Source organism: Notolepis coatsorum, assembly GCF_963971535.1.
Source record: "Notolepis coatsorum genome assembly, chromosome: 2".
Taxonomy (NCBI): domain Eukaryota; kingdom Metazoa; phylum Chordata; class Actinopteri; order Aulopiformes; family Paralepididae; genus Notolepis; species Notolepis coatsorum.
This window is the reverse complement of record NC_140166.1, coordinates 194,720,799-194,740,100: the sequence shown is the minus strand read 5'-3', so window position 1 is coordinate 194,740,100 and position 19,302 is coordinate 194,720,799. Positions and strand designations below refer to the sequence as shown.

The window sequence follows — 19,302 nt, the reverse complement described above, 5'->3', positions numbered from 1 at the left end:
TTTTTTGTCGAATTCAATTATTTTTTATTTACATGGTAAATACACAGGTCACAACATGTTTACAAGAACGTTTTGGAGTTGTATTTGGAGTGTATTTCGTGACTGTAGGGCACTGTAGGGAACGTCAGGGTACAAATCTGACCCACTTCCAGTGATGAAGCTAAGCTACGCTAACGGAGCGGCTGTTCCCTAAGCCTAATGCATGCACAGAGACAAAAAAGGTATGCATCTTCTTGTCTAACTCCAGGGAAGATGTTAAATAAGCTAATTTCCCAAAATGTTGGAGTTTTCCTTTAAAGGAAAACTCCAACATTTTGGGAAATTAGCTTATTTGCCATCTACCCTAGAGTTAGACAAGAAGATACATACCCCTTTCTTCTCTGTGCATGCAGTAGGAGTAGGAAGACGTTGGGAACTAGGCTAATGGAGGAACCTACTTCCAGTGACTGACGCTAGGCTAACGGTGCGTGTCTTCCTACTCCTACTGCATGCACAGAGAAGAAAAAGGGTATGTATCTTCTAACTCCAGGGTAGATGCCAAATAAGCTAATTTCCCAAAATGTTGGTGTTTTCCTTTAACACTGATGTATTGTCTGGTGTGGTGATATTGTGTATGTTGCTCTAATTTTCGGACCTAGAAGCAGTATGCCCGTGGAGATGCACTCCAGGACTCTGCGCATGGCCTCCCCTGGGCTGAGAGGACCCGTAGCACTGCTGATGACCTTCTCTACCAGCAGCTCCATGGCCTGCGGGAACAAACACATTTTTCCATAGAGGCATTGTCAAAAGAAAATTATTTAGAAATGTTCAAATGCAAACCATTTGAATCAGGTGGTTGTACTCATCTAGCAGGCTGTCATCACATATTTTGTGGAGCGATTACAAATGTTTGAGAATTCAAAATAATTGCACCAAATATAATCCTGGTCATTTTAAATGACAGCCTGCTAGACTATCTCCACCTTGGGATTCAAATGGTCCGCATTTCAGGATTTTAAGACATTCATTTTTATTATCAGTAAAAAATATATATTTATTATTATTATAATATCAAAGTCAAAGTTATGTTTATTGCCAGCGCTCCACATTGCTTTCAGTTTAGCTGGTCGTCCGTACTAATACACATTGGCAGTATTAGGGGGTGGGAAACTGATGGGTGGGGATCGGGCGTTGTGGACAGCGACTCCTACAGGTCGGTTGGTGCGCCTGCGCAGTAGAATCAGGAAGCGATGGGCCCCTCCAAAGCGCAGACCCCTGACGCTGTAAGATCGCGCCGCGCAGGTGAAAATATGCGACTGCTGTTACCTCGAGTATCGGAGGGGACTCGTGCTATGTATGACTTAGTCCACATTGCAGCTGGCTTGTGGGAGGCAAGAAACAGCGTTCGAGACAGGGGAGGGTTGAATTGGATGATACGAAATTGGGATGGGAGAAAAAATATAGAAAAATGGGAGAAAGTGGATAAAAAAAAAGTTATGTTTATTGTCATTTTTCCATGTGACATGGAAGCACGAGATAGTTACATCAGGTCTTGGTTATAGCCATTAAATACTAAACTAGAATAAATACTAAAATAAATACTGATCCTCATGATAGACAAACTATAAAAATAGATAAAAATCCAGTAAAACGAATCATTCAGTAAAAAAACAAATTAATTCAATAGAAAACGAATCCATTCAATCCAATAAAAACCTAGTCTAATTCAATAAAAACCTAGTCTAATTCAATTAAACTGATTTAATTCAATAAAGCTAATTTGATTCACCAATTAAAAGAGAGATAGGTGCCATAAAGTGCTACGGTGCAGTGTGCAGAGGCATGGCAGTGATGAGCTGCGATGAACTGTTCAGTAGTCTCACAGCATCCGGGAAGAAGCTATTCTTCAGCCTGGTGGTTCTTGCCCGGATGCTGCGCAGCCTCCTGCCTGAAGGGGGAGGGGGGGTAAACAGTTCATGGGCAGGGTGGGTGAGGTCACGCATGATGCGGATTGCTCTGTCCGTGCATCGGTTGTTGTAAACGTCAAGAGATGTCTGGTAAGCTGCATCCGATGGTCCTCTGTGCAGACCTTACAACCCTCTGTAGCGCCTGCTTCTCTGCCACTGTGCAGCTGCCATACCATGCTGTGATGCAAGAGGTCAGTACGCTCTCCACCACACATCTATAGAAGGATCTGAGGATGTTGGTGTCAAGCCCTGCCCCTTTCAGTTTCCTCAGGAAGTACAGGAGTTAAAAATATATATATTTTAAAAGGATGTCTATGGCATAAACCCATTCAACGGAGACTGTTCTAGGTCCATGATATTCACTTAACAGTCTATTAAATGGATGGATGGTTGAAGCACCGGCAGGTGAAATGGGCAGATAAAAGAAAAGGTTTGAAGAGAAGCCACTCACCCAGGCTGGCATCTTGCCCCAGGTTGGCACACGTTGGCAGAGGTCCCTCAGTACCCTTATGACGATCACACATGACTGCAGACCGTTGGCACGAGCCTACAAGAAAGTAAACCGTCCCCCCAAAATTTATTCTATTTAGTACAGTCAGCACATGTACTTACGGCATAGACTGGAATAATTCTTCACATGTAAATGTTAGTGCAGGAATCTTTATTTCTTTTTATTTAAAGACATCACTTTTGTCGGGGCCGGCATTGTTGGCATTGTTAATAATAATAATAATCTTCATTTATATAGCACCTTTCATACACAGAGTGCAACTCAAAGTGCTTAACAGAGACACATCTTCTTTAAACAAGCCAAGAAGAAAAAAACACAGTAAGTCAAGAAAAAACAAGAATACCATAAGGTCCATAAACTCAAAATAAATAATAAATGCATGCATGCAACACTCCCAGACGTACCCCACGCGAAGGTAAAGAAAAACTCACTAAAACGGGCGGCTACGTGGCGTAGTGGGCAAGGCGCTCGCCACGAAATCTGGAGACGCTGGGCTTGCCTGTTCGAGCCCAGCGCTCCACATTTGCTTTCAGTTTAGCTGGTCGTCCGTACTAATACACATTGGCCGTATTAGGGGGTGGGAAACTGATGGGTGGGGATCGGGCGATGTGGACAGCGACTCCTACAGGTCGGTTGGTGCGCCTGCGCAGTAGAATCAGGAAGTGTCAGGGGCAGCGTGAGCCTCCCACGTGTTACTCCTCGCCATTGAGAGATCGAGCTGCGCAGGTGAAAAGATGCGACTGCTGTTACCTCAAGTACCGGAGGGGACTTGTGCTATGTATGACTTAGTCCACATTGCAGCCGGCTTGTGGGAGGCAAGAAACAGCGTTCGTGACAGGGGAGGGTTGAATTGGATGATACGAAATTGGGATGGGAGAAAATATGGAAAATGGGAGGAAAAAGTAGATTAAAAAAAAAAAAAAAAAACTCACTAAAACCTAACAATAGGAAAAAATGCACCACAGGCAATGTTGAGGAGAGAAACCTTATAAGGGCCAATTCAAGGGGGGGGGGGGGGATCTCCCTTCTTAGATGTCGGTGATAGTAGTGTTGCATGTTGCATTAAAAACAGGCGAACAGCTGGTAAGCATGCACCCATGTGTGTCCCATTGTTGACATTGTGTACAGATTCTACAGTCTATGGAAAATCTTACAGAGTGCTCCATGTACGAAACAATCCCACCATTAAGACCGGGGGCGAGCATGGTAGCGAGGTAGTTGCCGCTGAAGTCTTTACCTGGAACCATTTGGCGTGTCGGAGAGAAGCCAGGTATTCTAGGCATTTCTTCTGGTTCAGGACATCAGTAGGTTCCCTCACAGCCACACCTGGCAGAGAGAATGTACACTGGCTCATGGCTTACTGCTGGATTCAGAAAATAGCTTATCGATCATAGTAGGTAATACAAACTATTGACTCGATGGCTCGTTACTGATACATTTCACTGACCGGGAGTGAGATTCCTAAAAGATTTCAAGCAGTGATCTAATCTTTCCTATAAAAAAAGATCTCATGCTTGGTGCCTCGACAGATCTCATCTTATTTGCACCTGGTCAGATAGCCAGACACAATTCTTTAATTTAATTTGAGAAGTGAGGGAGGATGAGAGAATAAGACAATTTTAGGATTAACGTTATGTCATCAGCATCATAAAGAAATATACCTTGTTTTATACCTATGAATATACTGTAAACATTTTTTATTTTACAATAAGCTTTTAGGAAACTCATCCCAGGATGATAAAGGCACAAGAACAAAAACAGCACTTTACAGATCATACTATTCAACAACTGACAAAAGAAAATATTTTCAGTGATGTCAAATCTGTTAAATTTAAATATGACAAAGCCAGGGTAATTTCATCAATAGGGCTGAATGTAGGACAGTCTTATTGTGTGTACTATGAATGATAGGACATGAGTTTAAGTTAGTTCAAAGAATGACATTTTGTATGCCTAAAATATCAATTAATCATATAATCCAAGACAATCTACCCTTGTTCACATAATTTTTTATGGCAAATTGACATGTATAGGAATAGTCTCGTCATCTAAAAACAACAAAGGACCACTTATTTCCAGGCGATCCATTGTAGTTGGTGGGTTAGTAGTCAGTCAACTGTGGTGAGATAATCTTTCATCAGAAAAGCCTAGGGGCTTTCCACACGTTGACGTCCACGTTGACTAGCACTGTAGCAAGAGCAGGTTGTTAAAGGTCCCCTCCACTCAAAAACATGTGTTCTACAGTTAGTTCCTCATGGGAGGCATGGCTTTGACTATACATATTGTTAGTTGAGCAGAACTTGTCACCAGAGTGCCATTTTCACATTGTTCTACTGGAGGGGAGGGAGCTCTAAACTTCCTCAAAATCTGTGATGCAACTAATCCTGCAAACCTATCATGGTCATAATTGCTCAGCTGGCCACACTCATCTAGGAAATGCCGCGAATGTGAAACTTGTATTATAAGTTTATACATCTAGTGATCTATGCACAGAAACAAATGTTTGGCAAACCGTTTAGGTGGAAAACTTTGGGGAGGACGTGAAGTGAGAAGGGGTCGGGGCTTTCATACATCCTTGCAATTCTATTTTTGCCTTTCTACCTTTTTCTCCCAAACCCTCAATTTAGTCGTTATGCCAATTCCCCCGGTTGTTGTGCTGCCCTGCTGTTGGTCTGGGGAGGATATAGACTACCGCCTGCCTCCTCCGATATATGTGGAGTCGGCAGCTGCTTCTTTTCACCTGTTTTTCACTGGAAGAGCGCAACGCGCACAACAGAGGTTCACACTATTTTGACCATAGGAGGTGCTGTTGCAACAACCCCACCAGCTTCCCACCCATGAACCCTGCCAAGCTGGAGATACTGTGGACATCGGGATTTGAACCCTGGGTCTCTGCGCTGGTAGGCAAGTGATTAGACCTCTACCCTACCCAGTACCCGCCCTTGATCCTTGAGGGCAAAGGTGTGAGGATGCTGCTAAACCATTTTTAGTAGTTTATTTAAAAATGTTGGTGGAAAAAACAAACCAAACAAATTGTTATTTAATAATAAACATTTTTAAAGTGTTAAAAACACGTGTGGAGGGGATCTTTAAGATCTTTTACAGGGGAAATACATTAAACAAGGCTACCTTTTGGAAGTCTACGCTACCATACCACTGAGAATCAATAGCCTGTATTCATCATGCCTTAGTAAGAGCAGGAGTAGGACATGTAGGAACAGCCCTGTCCCTCTAATCTTAGTGATTAAGATGTGCTCCCACTCTGAAAAGCTTGATTCACACGGGCCAAAGTTATTTTCGTACTTTTTCATTATTATTTGTATACACTATTCTTAGTGGTATGTGTATACTAGTGTGGACTTCAGAATAGCCATAGGGTTGCCTAGGTCTGCTGATCAAGACACTGATCAACAAACCCAAACAAAATAGAAAAAGCATAAAAGGCCACAGAAAACATTTCTAACATGTTTTCCAAATGGGGAAAAAAATGCATCGATATGAAATGCTGATCAGCACATTTAATTGTTGTAGGTGAAGGAGTGTTTGTATCACAATGATCTTGAAAATGATCTGCCCTGCAATGGGGTGGAAGTAATAGTAGTGGATTTACTAATCTAATTTTACCATTATCTTAACAGTGACCATTGTGAGGGGAAATAAAGACACTCCAACACCTCATCAGTAATGATAATGCCATTTTATGTTTCAGGGATGAGAGATTAGGGAGTGGGAAGTCACTGGACCTCACCCTTCAGTTTTATCCCCACCCAGACAAACTTAGAATGGGACAAGCACACTTCCAAATCCTATAGTATTAAGAATAAGAGTATTCCTATTGGTCATAGCAATTATCTTGGGAGCATCCTCATCCCTGGGCATTATCTGAACATTGATCATCACTTCTGTCCGTTTTCATCATGATTTTTCACCGTTTATCGTGTGTTCTTAGATAAACACACACCCTTACTGGCACAGAAAGGTCGGAGAGCGCGGCTTTAGATTCCCATGTTGGAGGAAAGTAAGAACCCTGGGAACTAATGTAACTGCAAATGATGGGAGGAATGAAAACAAGTGGGACAAATGAATGGGAGAACCAATGTTTTTCTTCTAAAGGGGAAAGGGGTTGAAAAGAAGAATAGATGCGTAGTATTTTTGCTTGCTTGTGTGGGCTTGGTTAAAAGTCCCAACTCTGGTTTTCCTGCGATTTTGAAGTTTTTCCCAGCCTAAGGGTTTAGGCTGGTCGAAGGGCTGGGAGGGGGAGTTATAGTGTAACACACACAGTGCTAACATTTGGTGGTCTGGTACTGAAAAGCTTTGGCTTCTCTAACCTTTCTCAGCCGCTTTTCCTCCTGCCTGCTTGTCCTTCTCTGTGGCAGGGTCCTCCCTCATCAGCGGCGAGGTGAGAGAAATGGTCACCTGCATTGTAGGCTCCTTGCTCGAAAATATCACGATGTTGGCCTCCTCAGGGTGAGCCTGCACCTCATACTGATCTTCAGAAAATGTCTGCCGGTTAAAAGGACACTCCAGATTACTCACTACAGAGGAGGAAGGGTGCGTACGGGCTGTCTTTTTGTTTGAAAAAGACAGGAAAAGGAGGGTCTTAAGTATGGAGGGATAATTAGATGTTTTTGACCCGTCCGATATACAAAAATGGTTTCTAAAAATCACAATTCAGATTTGAAATGTCTTTATAGAAAATGGACAAGCTATACAGAGAATGGTATTTTCTCAAGCTTGGGTGCCAGCATCATTTGTAATGTAGCGTATACTTAACTATAATAAATAATAAAGGGAGTGATTTATAAAAATTAAAGAAAGCAATAAAAAAAATAAGGAAAATGGCCCAGTCTCACTCTGTAGGACTCTAGTGTCGTAAAAGCAGGCAGTGGATCTAAAGATCAGTTAAAAGCACTTCAGATGAAACATTCATTACAACTGGAGCAGGAGGGAGGAAGAGTAGTGAGTAGCAACACATCACAATCATCAGTCTCCAGCAGCAACACTCTTTTCTCGCATGGGTCTCCTGAACAGCCCTAAATAGGAACACCGGTTAAAAAAATACAAAAATAAAATCACACTTTATTCCTATGGCCTAGAACATTTCATTATTTCATCAACAATTATTAATGAATGCAAACAACTCTCACAAAAGCTAGGAACCAAAGAACCAAGATCCCTAATCTGCCATCAAGATATACTGTACAGTCAGGAGCTGTATACTTGCAGCTCTTGCATACAAAGCTTTACTTTATTCAAAGTAGTTCCATCCATCCATCCAATCAGTTCTCAGTGTAGCAGCACATGGGTCTGACATTACAGATTGAGGGATGGACAACCTCCTCTGTGGTTGCGTGTCTGTAGGGGGCCATACTCTAGTAACTAATGCAAATGAAACTGTTCCAATTTCAAACCCTGCCCTCTTTTCTTTATCCTCCTATCAAAACTGTTTGTTTGTCTGAGTGAAGCAACAGTTGTTGATTGGAGGATCAAGAAAAGAGGGCAGGGTTTGAGACAGGTCCATTCTGGAATCCAATGGTATTCCCGTTCAAGAGCTGGATGTTTTAGTTGGCTAGATGTATGTATGGCAAAGAAAAGTAAAACAAAAAGTGATACTTTGAGGGAACAGTTTTGTGTCTTGGTTGCAAAAATAAATAAAAACATTTCACGCAATATAAATACTACATGATATACAATCATGATATTATTATGATTATATTCATAATCATTCATGTACAGATCAAAAAGGAAAGGAGAGTTTTCTTACAGCAAGCTCTTTGGGAAGCTGCTTGGCGATGCTCTTCAGTAAGGAGATGGTGGGTTTCTTGGCGGTCAGAAGGATGAGCTCGACATTCCTGTCCCCATGAAGCAACAGACCTTTGGCCAGGATACCAACTCTCATCACGCCTTTCAGCAGCCGTCCTGCAGATTCAGCACTGTTCAGAGAGAGAGAGAGAGAGAGAGAGAGAGAGAGAGAGAGAGAGAGAGAGAGAGAGAGAGACCGACCCATTTACAATATTTTCTACAAGGAAAGAATTACACTGTGGTTGTGCGTTTGCATATACTTGCAGGGAAGAATAAGATGGAGATTAAAAGTCAAAGGGCTTGTTTCACAGAAATAGATTAAACAAAGTCTTAAGGCATTTTCGGACCAGAGGGACTTTTTTTTTTTAATCCACTTTTTCTCCTTATTTTCTATTTTTTTTCCCATCCCAATTTCGTGTATCCCAATTCTCCCCTCCCCTGTCTTGAAGGTTGCTCGACTATGCCCCGGCCCCCCACTGGTCGGTTGTAGAGAGGATAGAAGCCTTGCAATCACGTGTTCCCTCCGGCACACGAGGAGGCAGCCTGTCACATCTTTTCGCCCTCCCAGCGCGGACTCTCATTGGCGAGGTGTAACGCATGGGAGGCTCACACTACCCTCGCCACTTCTTGTCTCTGCTGTGCAGGCGTCTCCCAACCTACCTGTAGGGGTCGCTGTCCACAACGTCCAATCCCCACCCATCGACTTCCACCCGCTGACTCTGCCAAATGAGCCAGTACGACGGCAATGCTGAGACTGGGATTCGATACCGGAGTCTCTTGCATTGGTGACGAGCGTAATCTCCGCTACGCCACCCAGTCGCCCTCCAGAGGGACTTTTTCATAGATCATGTGTTTGCACTGCAGGAACTGAAGACGATCCTAGTTCCTGAACCCTGTTTTGAGGGGCTTCTTTAGCTCCCATCTCAGGGCAGCGACTCGCCCGGCAGAGGAACCATGAGTGACGCAAGTGTGCGGTTACTGGTTCAGACCTGGTTATTGGTCCAGACGTCATGTTCAGACCTGGTTATTGGTCCAGACGTCATGTTCAGACCTGGTTATTGGTCCAGACGTCATGTTCAGACCTGGTTATTGGTCCAGAAGTAATGTTCAGACCTGGTTATTGGTCCAGACATCATGTTCAGACCTGGTTATTGGTCCAGACGTCATGTTCAGACCTGGTTACTGGTCCAGACGTCATGTTCAGACCTGGTTATTGGTCCAGACGTCATGTTCAGACCTGGTTATTGGTCCAGACGTCATGTTCAGACCTGGTTACTGGTCCAGACGTCATGTTCAGACCTGGTTATTGGTCCAGACGTCATGTTCAGACTTGGTTACTGGTCCAGACGTCATGTTCAGACCTGGTTACTGGTCCAGACGTCATGTTCAGACCTGGTTATTGGTCCAGACGTCATGTTCAGACTTGGTTACTGGTCCAGACGTCATGTTCAGACTTGGTTACTGGTCCAGACGTCATGTTCAGACCTGGTTACTGGTCCAGACGTCATGTTCAGACCTGGTTATTGGTCCAGACGTCATGTTCTGACCTGGTTACTGGTCCAGACGTCATGTTCAGATCTGGTTACTGGTCCAGACGTCATGTTCAGACCTGGTTATTGGTCCAGACGTCATGTTCAGACCTGGTTACTGGTCCAGACGTCATGTTCAGACCTGGTTACTGGTCCAGACGTCATGTTCAGACCTGGTTATTGGTCCAGATGTCATGTTCAGACCTCAGTGAGCTTAGCTGCGGCAATCTCTGCAACCAGTCGGCGGTTGTTCTTCAAGAAAATAGTTCCGACTATATATCTGCTTTGAAAATTACAACATTCCATTTTAAATACACAAGTCATAAATAACATGTCTTGTTACATAGGGGGCGACAGTGGCTCAGGAGGTAGAGCAGTCGTCTGGTAATCCGGAGGTTCCCGGTTCGATTCCCGCTCCTGTCGAAGTGTCCTTGAGCAAGACACTTAACCCATAATTGCTCCCGATGTGCAGGTTGGCACCTTGCATGGTTGCCTCCGCCGTCGGTGTGTGAATGTGTGAGTGAATGGGTCAAATGTGAGGAACAAATTGTAAAGCGCTTTGGATAAAATCGCTATATAAATGCAGCCGTTTATATATGTAACTAAGAAGAAGTTTTGGAGTTGTTGGAAAGTGTATTTTGTTCCTTTTGACGGTAGGCTAATGGTCCATATCCACTTCCAATCATTGCGTAAGCTGGCTAGTGTGCTGCGGGTATCTCTCTGTACTGCATGCACAGAGATGAGAAGGGAACCTATCTTCTTGTCAGACTCTGGGGAAGACGGCAAATAAGTTACTTTCCCAAAAAGATGAAGTGTTCCTATAGTAATTAAAGTTTGCTATTGGCCATTTTAGTACTCTCATCTTGTTACCAACCAGGAAATACTTAGTTGAAAGTTGATCAATCTAGTGTTGTCAGAAGCAGGGTTGGCTTACGAAGTTATGTCACTTCAGCCTATCTATTGGTGGTACAAATGCAAACAGAAAACAAGCCTTGAAGGTATGTGGTTCTTGGGGGAGCTCCCCCAAGGGTTGTTCCTCTCAGGGAGTCCCCAGGACTGTTTGGTCTGAAAATACGGCATGCGTAGGCAGGGCGAAACCAGGTTAATAAGAGTTCTAGTTACAAAATAGAATTCTCAGTAAACGTCTGACAAAACTCACACCTCGAGAAATGGAGAGTGCCACAAAGTTTCCTACTAAGGCTCTTACCCTTTCTCCCCTTTCTCCTCTCCATCCTCAGTAGCAGAAGTAGCAGCAGCTGGAACAGGAGCAGCAGGAACAGGAGCAGGGGCAGGGGCAGGAACAGGAGCAACAGCAGCAGCAGCAGCAGCAACAGCAGCAGCACCAGCAGCAGCACCAGCAGCAGCACCAGCAGCAGCAGGAAGTGTCTCCTTCTCCAGCAGGGTGTCTGACACCAGTTTGAGGGCCCTCTCAGAGTGGGAGACGATCCTCTGGACGGCCTGGAGCTCGTCCTCCACTGGGTAGATGGTGGAGTGCTTGGCCATTATGTGGCGATCGTCAGGGGAGTCCGGCCGACGCACGGGCTTAGGGGAAGAGAGGTGATGAAGTCCATTTAATTTACCTCTCAAGCAAGCCCCACACTCTTTTCTTGATCGTCCAATCACAGCTGTTGCTTCCCTCGGACAAATTTACAAACTGTCCAAGGGAAGCAACAGCTGTGATTGGACGACCAAGAAAAGAGGGCCGATTTTGAGATAGGTCAATTGACAAATCTGTAAAAATGTCCTTTTCCACAGCAAAATAGCCCCTCTTGGTACTGCACTTTGTTTAAATGTTTTGTTTTGGTCAGATGTGGGTTGGAGTTGAGTGGGGATAGGGGAAGGGTTGCTAGAAATACACACTATATTAAGATTGATGAACATTGTTCAGGAAGGGCACAACTCTATCAGCTGAGTAACTGTTCATTGATGAACATTGTTACTCAGCTGATAAGAGTTGTGCCCTTCCTGATGACTTGTCGTACAGAACTTGTAAGTCGCTTTGGATAAAAGCGTCAGCTAAATGACAAAATGTAATGTAAATGTAAGTATAGTACTTTATAGCTATTAAATATATATATATATATAATATCTGAACAGAAATCATCACCACATCTCTGTGAATATAATGTCAGAAGTGCAAAACATTTTCCAGAACCAACTCATAGTTAGACCTATACCGCTCTCTGAAAACTACCTCCATCGCAAATCTTGGGCTGGACAACTACACTCATCTAATGGACCCTTGTCATAGCAGAGTAAACTAAACACTCTACAGCTCATAGGATTAGTAATGGTCACACTTAATGTATGTGTGCCAGAGAGCCAGAACTGGCAATAGTCATATTAGCTGCAGCTGTGTATACCTACTATAAAGGATGAAGGATTTCTAGATTCTCAACAGAGTAAAAAGTCACAGGACAAAGCAACATGCCAGCGGTAGTGAGGCTCACCAATAGAGGGGGTACAGGCATGCCTGGACGGCTCATCAGAGGAGGGGGGGGCATCCTACGTCTCTGCTCCCCCCAGTACATCTGCTCCTCCTCCATCCTCCTCCAGTACATGTCCTCCTCATAGCGCCTAGACGGCAGGGGAGAGGGAAGGGAGACACAGGTGTCAGTCAACAGATCACAAGTCAATGAGGCGTTGGTCTAGATTTACCTTTTCACTCCATCTAACCACTACAGTCGAAATCGTGGACTGCTTAATACTCTTGTGTGATTTCCAGCTAAATGTATATTTTCTATGAAATCAATTTATCTGCAGTTTGCAAAGAGATCCAGATTTTAAAACCAAGTTCACTCATGTTAAAGAGTTTTGTCTACAGAGCTTGGTATCATAGTTATTGCAACCACTACAGCAAGTTCAGGTCAGATTTATAGCAAGGTTATAAAGAGTCAGGTTTATAGCAAGGTTATAAAGAGTCAGGTTTATAGCAAGGTTATAAAGAGTCAGGTTTATAGCAAGGATAAAGAGTGACTCATACGCTCACTCATACGTGTACTGGTCTCTGATCTGGCTATAAAAGTACAGATTATATGAATATCCTCAGATGATGTTAACGTCAGATGACGGACGTGAACTTCCTGCCCAATATAATTAAGATTACTAATCATCAATACACGTGTGAAAGAGGACAAGACGAGTGACGTGCTTAAAAAGGAGCACTTTGCCTATTTATTATTCTTTTTTATTATCTTTTTTTCCCCTCCTTTTTTCCGATTTTTCTCCCATCCCACTGTTAGTCGTTATGCCAATTCCCAACCCCCTTCCTGGTTGTTGCGCACCCCCCCCCCTACTGTTGGTCCGGGAGGCCGGAGACTGTTGCATGCTTTCCTCCGACGCATGTGCAGCCAGCCGGCAGCCAGCCTGGCCGTGCAGATTCTCACCGGGAGAGTGTAACGTGTGGAAGGTCGCACTACCTCTCTCCAGATCCTACCCTCGCTGAGCAGGCGCCCCGACCGAACTGTAGGGGTTGCTGTCCACAACGCCCAGGACCCACCCACGGCTCCCCTCCCCCTAACTCAGCCAAACGAGGTAGTATAGCGATCAGCCCGAGCCAAGGCAATGCCGACTCTCCGGGAGTCGAGACCGCAGCCTCTTGCATTGGTGACAAGCACAATCTCCGCTACGCCACCTGACCGTCCACTTTGCCTATTTTCAACCGTAATCCTATAATTTCCTCTGGGTGACGTCACGGTCATCGAGGGGAGCAGACCTCTAGCGAACTGCACACTCTTTTCTCAGCGATTTTCAACTGTAGTAGAGGCCCAATTCAAGGAAAGTTGAAGAAATGGTTGAGAAAGAAACTGCAGTTCACTTCGCAGTGATGTCACCCAGAGGAACTTCTCGGGATGGCGATGTGGCAAAGTGCCCTTTTAATGCCGTGACCACATGAGTCAGTCCCACAGCCAGCTGACGAACGTTAGAACTTCCCCTCTACTGACCACGTCCTAAAAGTATTTCCCATGTTCTGCTAATTCAACATCACAGACTGGAAGGAAAAGAGGAATGCATTTAACTGTGACTCTGTAGGAACCCATGTTGTCAGCCTAACAGCTCAGCCTGTTTTAACTGTGACTCTGTAGTAGGGCTGCACGATTAATCTTAAAAAGAAGAATTGCGATCTCGATTATAAATGATGATGATTCTAATGCATTTGTGTCAAAATGGAGATCAGTTGCATTAAAACACTGGCTCCTATTCCCCTATGCATTCAGGTCACACTGCATTCACATGTTGACTTATTTGCTTCGGAACAATCCCAGTTGCGATATCAAGAATCACACTTACACAATGTAAAGCAAAACACACTATTAATTCAACATTCAATATATTTTCTTACTTTTGTGTTGACTTGTCGCCATATTCCTGTTTTTGGGTTCCAGGTGAGAGGTAGGAGCTGGAAAACACAATGGTTCCAACGGTCTTATAGTCATACAGTCCAAAGTTTATAAAAATCCCACGGAAAATTAGTTTTGTAGAAAGGTTTTTGTAATGTGTGCACCCGTAAAAATACAGCATTATTATCCAAAATGGCCATCCTCTTCATAACATTCTGACGCTAGAGTCTTCTTTGTCAACCTTCCCCCACTTTCACCCGCCCGTGTGGGATCACTTTCGGAGCGGACGCTCGTTGGCTACAAAGGTGGTCAATCATTTTCGCCATCAGCGGTGATTGGTCAGTTCAGGTCCGGTCAGAACCGGAAGTGGTCTTTGACGGAGCGCTTGTCAAATGACGCTCGCCGGATATATCGTCTTGTAACTGGAGACCCGAAGCACGCAATTGGTGCAAAAAGTGTGGTGGCGATCGAAAGGCGGAAAATTCAACTTTGAGCGGTGTATTGGATGATCGGCGAAAAATGCAGCCCTGAGCCGACAGACGAGAGCAAAGTGCTGTGACGCCTGTGCACAGGCGTAAGAGAGGAAAATACTTGAGTTTGTATGTTACAAGATACTTTTAAGTTTAAGTCAAGCACTTTGATACATGTTATGTTGTCTGTTAAAGAAATAGTGCAATACAAAAAAAATATAAGAATCGTGAGAGAGAACCGTGATCTCAATTCTCATTTGAGCAAGAATCGTGCAACCCTACTCTGTAGGAACCCATGCTGTCAGCCTAACTGATCAGCCTGTTTTAACCATGACTCTGTAGGAACCCATGTTGTCAGCCTAACTGTTCAGCCTGTTTGAACTAACTCTGTAGGAACCCATGTTGTCAGCCTAACTGTTGAGCCTGTTTTAACTAACTCTGTAGGAACCCATGTTGTCAGCCTAACTGTTCAGCCTGTTTGAACTAACTCTGTAGGAACCCATGTTGTCAGCCTAACTGTTGAGCCTGTTTTAACTAACTCTGTAGGAACCCATGTTGTCAGCCTAACTGTTCAGCCTGTTTTAACTAACTCTGTAGGAACCCATGTTGTCAGCCTAACTGCTCAGCCTGTTTTAACTAACTCTGTAGGAACCCATGTTGTCAGCCGAACTGCTCAGCCTGTTTTAACTAACTCTGTAGGAACCCATGTTGTCAGCCGAACTGTTCAGCCTGTTTTAACAGCGACTCTGACCTCATCTCCATGTGCCATCGCTGCTCATCATCTCTCTGTCTCTTCAGCACAGCCTTCTGCTTCTGCTTCCTCAGCTTGCCCTCCTGGAGCTTCCTCGCTCGGTTACTGGGCTTGATGTCCACCGGAAGCTCTGGGTTTACCTTCTTCTGCAAAAGAGAGAGAATACATTTACATTTAGTCATTTAGCTGACGCTTTTATCCAAAGCGACTTACAAGTTCTGTATGACAAGTCATCAGGAAGGGCACAAATCTATCAGAATAATGTCAACAGACTGGATTAATAAATGTTACCTTTTGCAGAGCTGGAATGATTAGAATATGCCTCCTCGATAGAATAGAATGATAATAATAATATCAGATTTGAAAAAATAATCCCCAATATTTGTTTCCTTCCACAAGAATAAAAGTTGACAACACATTCATACTGTTGCATCTCCTTGGTTAAGGACGCCTTGTCTAATATACATCAGATTAAATGGTCACAGGAAATACTACATAAACCAAAACTAAGAACATTTAGCACAATAAAAAGTTGTTATAGAAATGAAAAATATGTGTGTGCTCCATTATCAAAAAGACAAAGATCATTGTGTGCCCAGCTCTGCTCTGCTCTGGGATTTTGCCCCTACACCTCAAGACCAGACATTACCGGGGGGTCACAGAAGAGGAGCGGATCTATATTTACTGTGGTATCGATATTGAGAAGGAGTTTCATTTTATGTTTTATTGTCCACTATACTATGAGTTGCGTAAAGTTATTTGACAGGTGTAAAAACTTTGAGTTAATGTGGTTTAGTGATGCAGATAAGACTAAAATGGATTTTTGATCACAGGGTTTTTGCACTTCAATCAATCAAATTTATTTATATAGCACGTTTAAACATGACGCTTGTCAACCAAAGTGCTTCACATAGCTAAGCTAAGTACAAAGAAAAGTATAAAATAAACTGAAAAATAAAATAAAATCAACGGATAGACAAAGGAAAAACAGAACAACACGTCAACAAGTACGGCAAGAGTCAAAGTGAGTCAGGGAAGGCCAGGCGATATAGGTGGGTTTTGAGTTTTGATTTAAAAGACTCGATGGAGGGGGAAGATTTTATGGACATGGAGATGCTGTTCCAGAGGTCAGGGGCTGCGACCGCAAAAGCACGTCCCCCCTTAGACTTGAAGTTAGACCTACGGGACTTCCGGTTTAGCTTGAGAATGAAGTAAGTCGCATTGGACAGAGCTCCTCTCCTGTTATTTTTATTTTGCTTTTAAAAGTCTCTTTTTACACCACCAATGCGTTTAAACCTCGACGTATATATCAACTGAGATCTTCAACTAACTATATTGACTGAAAGAATCAAGATGACAACAAGAAAAGAGAAACAGGGAACTAAAGCAACTACAGACGACCCGATTTGGGATACAGGCACTGTGCGTGACAGAGCAAGAGAAATCGAGACAAAAGCAACCGAGACTGCCACTATCTCCACCGCCACCGCAACCACCGCAGATATAGAATCTCTTGCTAAGCTAATAAAGACCTTAACCGATAAAGTTGAAGCTAACACAGAAGCTATCGAATCCAACATCGAAGAGTTAAGGGCATCGGCTGGTAAACATATCGAACGTACTGCAGCAGTGGAAGCCTGCTTGGTCGAACACTAGGGATGGGAATCGAGAATCGGAATCGATTGGGAACCGGTTCCTAATTGTCTGATTCCTGGAATCGCATGCCTCCGTGACTATCGATTCCTCTTATCGATGCCATGTTTTTCCGACAGTTGCAAATTCTCTTTTGCAATAACGACCTGTTGAATGCAACTACAGTTCAATAGATTAAATTAGTTCTCAAATACATTATTTTATTTAAGTGTATAGTTAATCGCCCAACACCGAACCAGCTGGAGAGATTTCATGAATGACCTATGCTCCCCAAAGAGCAAAAGGGTTTAAGTCAAGTAAGTCAAGTATAGTTAATACATTTTTTACAGTTTTTGTATTTTTCTGACATGGGGGCTCAATAATACATGACAATCAGAAATGTCAAGTTGCATGTTGTTATTCTAACAAGCTTAGTTCTGTTGCATTTCCATATTATTTATTTATAAGGGAATCGATAAAGAATCGGATCGATAAGCAGAATCGATAATGGAATCGTATCGATAAAATCTTATCAATTCCCATCCCTATCGAACACACGCAGAGATTCGATGTGATTGACGCAGCCATAGATGGAAACGACAAGAAGCTAACGGTTAAAATTGATGAAAACAACGAGAAGCTAACAGATAAGATTGATGGAAACAACGAGAAGCTAACAGCTAAGATATTCGAGCTCGAGTACCAAAACCGCAAAAGGAACATTCGTATAGTGGGACTGGATGAGTCAGTGAGTTGTATACCACCCAATGTTTCGTTTGCGGCAGCGTTAGCTCAAATTCTAGGTCCAGATATCCTCTCTACGTCACCTGAAGTAGATCAGTGCTACAGAATTGGCACCCGAAACAACAACACCAATAACAAGCCTAGGGTGGTTATTGCTAGCCTACGTCAAGTTGGAATAAAAGATATGATTATCCGGGAGGCACGGATGAAGAAGGGTACTCTGAAATACAACGGGAAACCAGTTTATTTCTACGAGGATTACTGCCGTGAAGTTGTAACTTTACGAGCCTGTTACAAATCAGCGATGCCTCTACTTTATGAGAAAAGGTTCAAGCCCACACTGCGGTACCCTGCAAAGCTTTCCATCATCGATAAAAATGGAATGAAGGTCCAGCTCTCCTCGCCGGAAGACGCCGAGGACTACTTGGAGAAACAATGCAGAGGATAGGATACGGCCTTATTCTTTTTGTCCGATTACTTCGTTATGGATTAAACACCAAAAGGCGTCAATTTCTTTTTGATAACCTTGCTTTATAAATAGGTTAATATGCGACGCTGGATACCGTATTTCTTTAACACTATGGAGTCCGTTCACGAGTATATACGTGTTTCGAAAAATAGCGTTGTGGACCAGAGCCACGTATATACTCGTGGCAAGTTGTTATTGTTTTATTCCATATTTATAACGCTTATTAGGTACCCGATCCACTAGCAGGATCTTTCCACATATTTGATTTTCGAAACATGCAGTACCGGCCAGATCCGCTTAGGGGCGCCATCGCTCCACTGCAGTATCATTGATGGGATAAAAAAAGAAAATGCTTTTACAGTTCTGTGGGCGGATCATAGATCCTTGATTCCAAAAGAAGACCCTCCATCTTGGATCAGCTTGCCGAAAGTTTTTTTCAGCGTGGAATAATGGGATTTATGATTAGCCAATGTGCATATCGATCTACCAGAATCCGATGACTGGTGAGGAAATGCTGCCGGCGATCACATGGCCTGACGGTAGGGCTGGGCGATATGACGATATTATATAAATATCGGGTACAGTTCATTAACGATACACTTTTTAAACGTATCGTGGATATCGTGATGTTTTGCCCAAGAGGCTTGTGTCGCGTCAATCTGGTCCACACGTTGACACTTTTGAACAGCGCCGCCCCACACACACACTACTGCATCAAAAGTTACTACTTATGATAACAAAGGCATTCGTTTTGTGGCATTAACGTTATATAGTTACACTTTCAATAACATCAGCGTATTTACATAGCAACGTCCGAGGTCGACCTAGATATAGCAAGCATTAGTCGTTCATATCTCAGCGCGCGCTGACTCCGTTGTGCCCATTCTGCGGTCTGTTAATAAAGTTTTCAATCAGACAGATGTATGGAAAGGCTTTTATTATAACATCCGTTGCAGTAAAATCATTATGCCTCCAGTCGTTTAATCATTCTGCGGAGCTAAAAGCTAAACGTCGGCCGCGGCGAGCTACCGCTGCCATTGTTGTTGTCATTGAGCTCTCCAATGGCGGAAGTAAAAAATGAATACGCGCTTGCCGATTGGTGCTAAGA

At 43.4% G+C, this 19,302-nt stretch overlaps 1 protein-coding gene across 2 annotated transcripts in view; it reads right to left on the bottom strand.

Annotated features, from left to right (window-relative positions):
- zfr2 (zinc finger RNA binding protein 2) overlaps positions 1-19,302 on the bottom strand; it is a 61,913-nt gene that overhangs the window by 3,615 nt on the left and 38,996 nt on the right. The window contains exons 10-18 of one of the 2 annotated variants that reach the window (XM_084308680.1): positions 15,350-15,495; positions 14,131-14,187; positions 12,239-12,365; positions 10,996-11,330; positions 8,222-8,390; positions 6,786-6,960; positions 3,695-3,783; positions 2,398-2,493; positions 635-746 (exon numbers count right to left, since the gene is read on the bottom strand). In XM_084308680.1, the coding sequence (XP_084164806.1) occupies positions 635-746; positions 2,398-2,493; positions 3,695-3,783; positions 6,786-6,960; positions 8,222-8,390; positions 10,996-11,330; positions 12,239-12,365; positions 14,131-14,187; positions 15,350-15,495 (1,306 nt within the window). The remainder of the gene's footprint in view (positions 1-634; positions 747-2,397; positions 2,494-3,694; positions 3,784-6,785; positions 6,961-8,221; positions 8,391-10,995; positions 11,331-12,238; positions 12,366-14,130; positions 14,188-15,349; positions 15,496-19,302) is intronic. The other variant, XM_084308681.1, reaches the window with a different exon arrangement.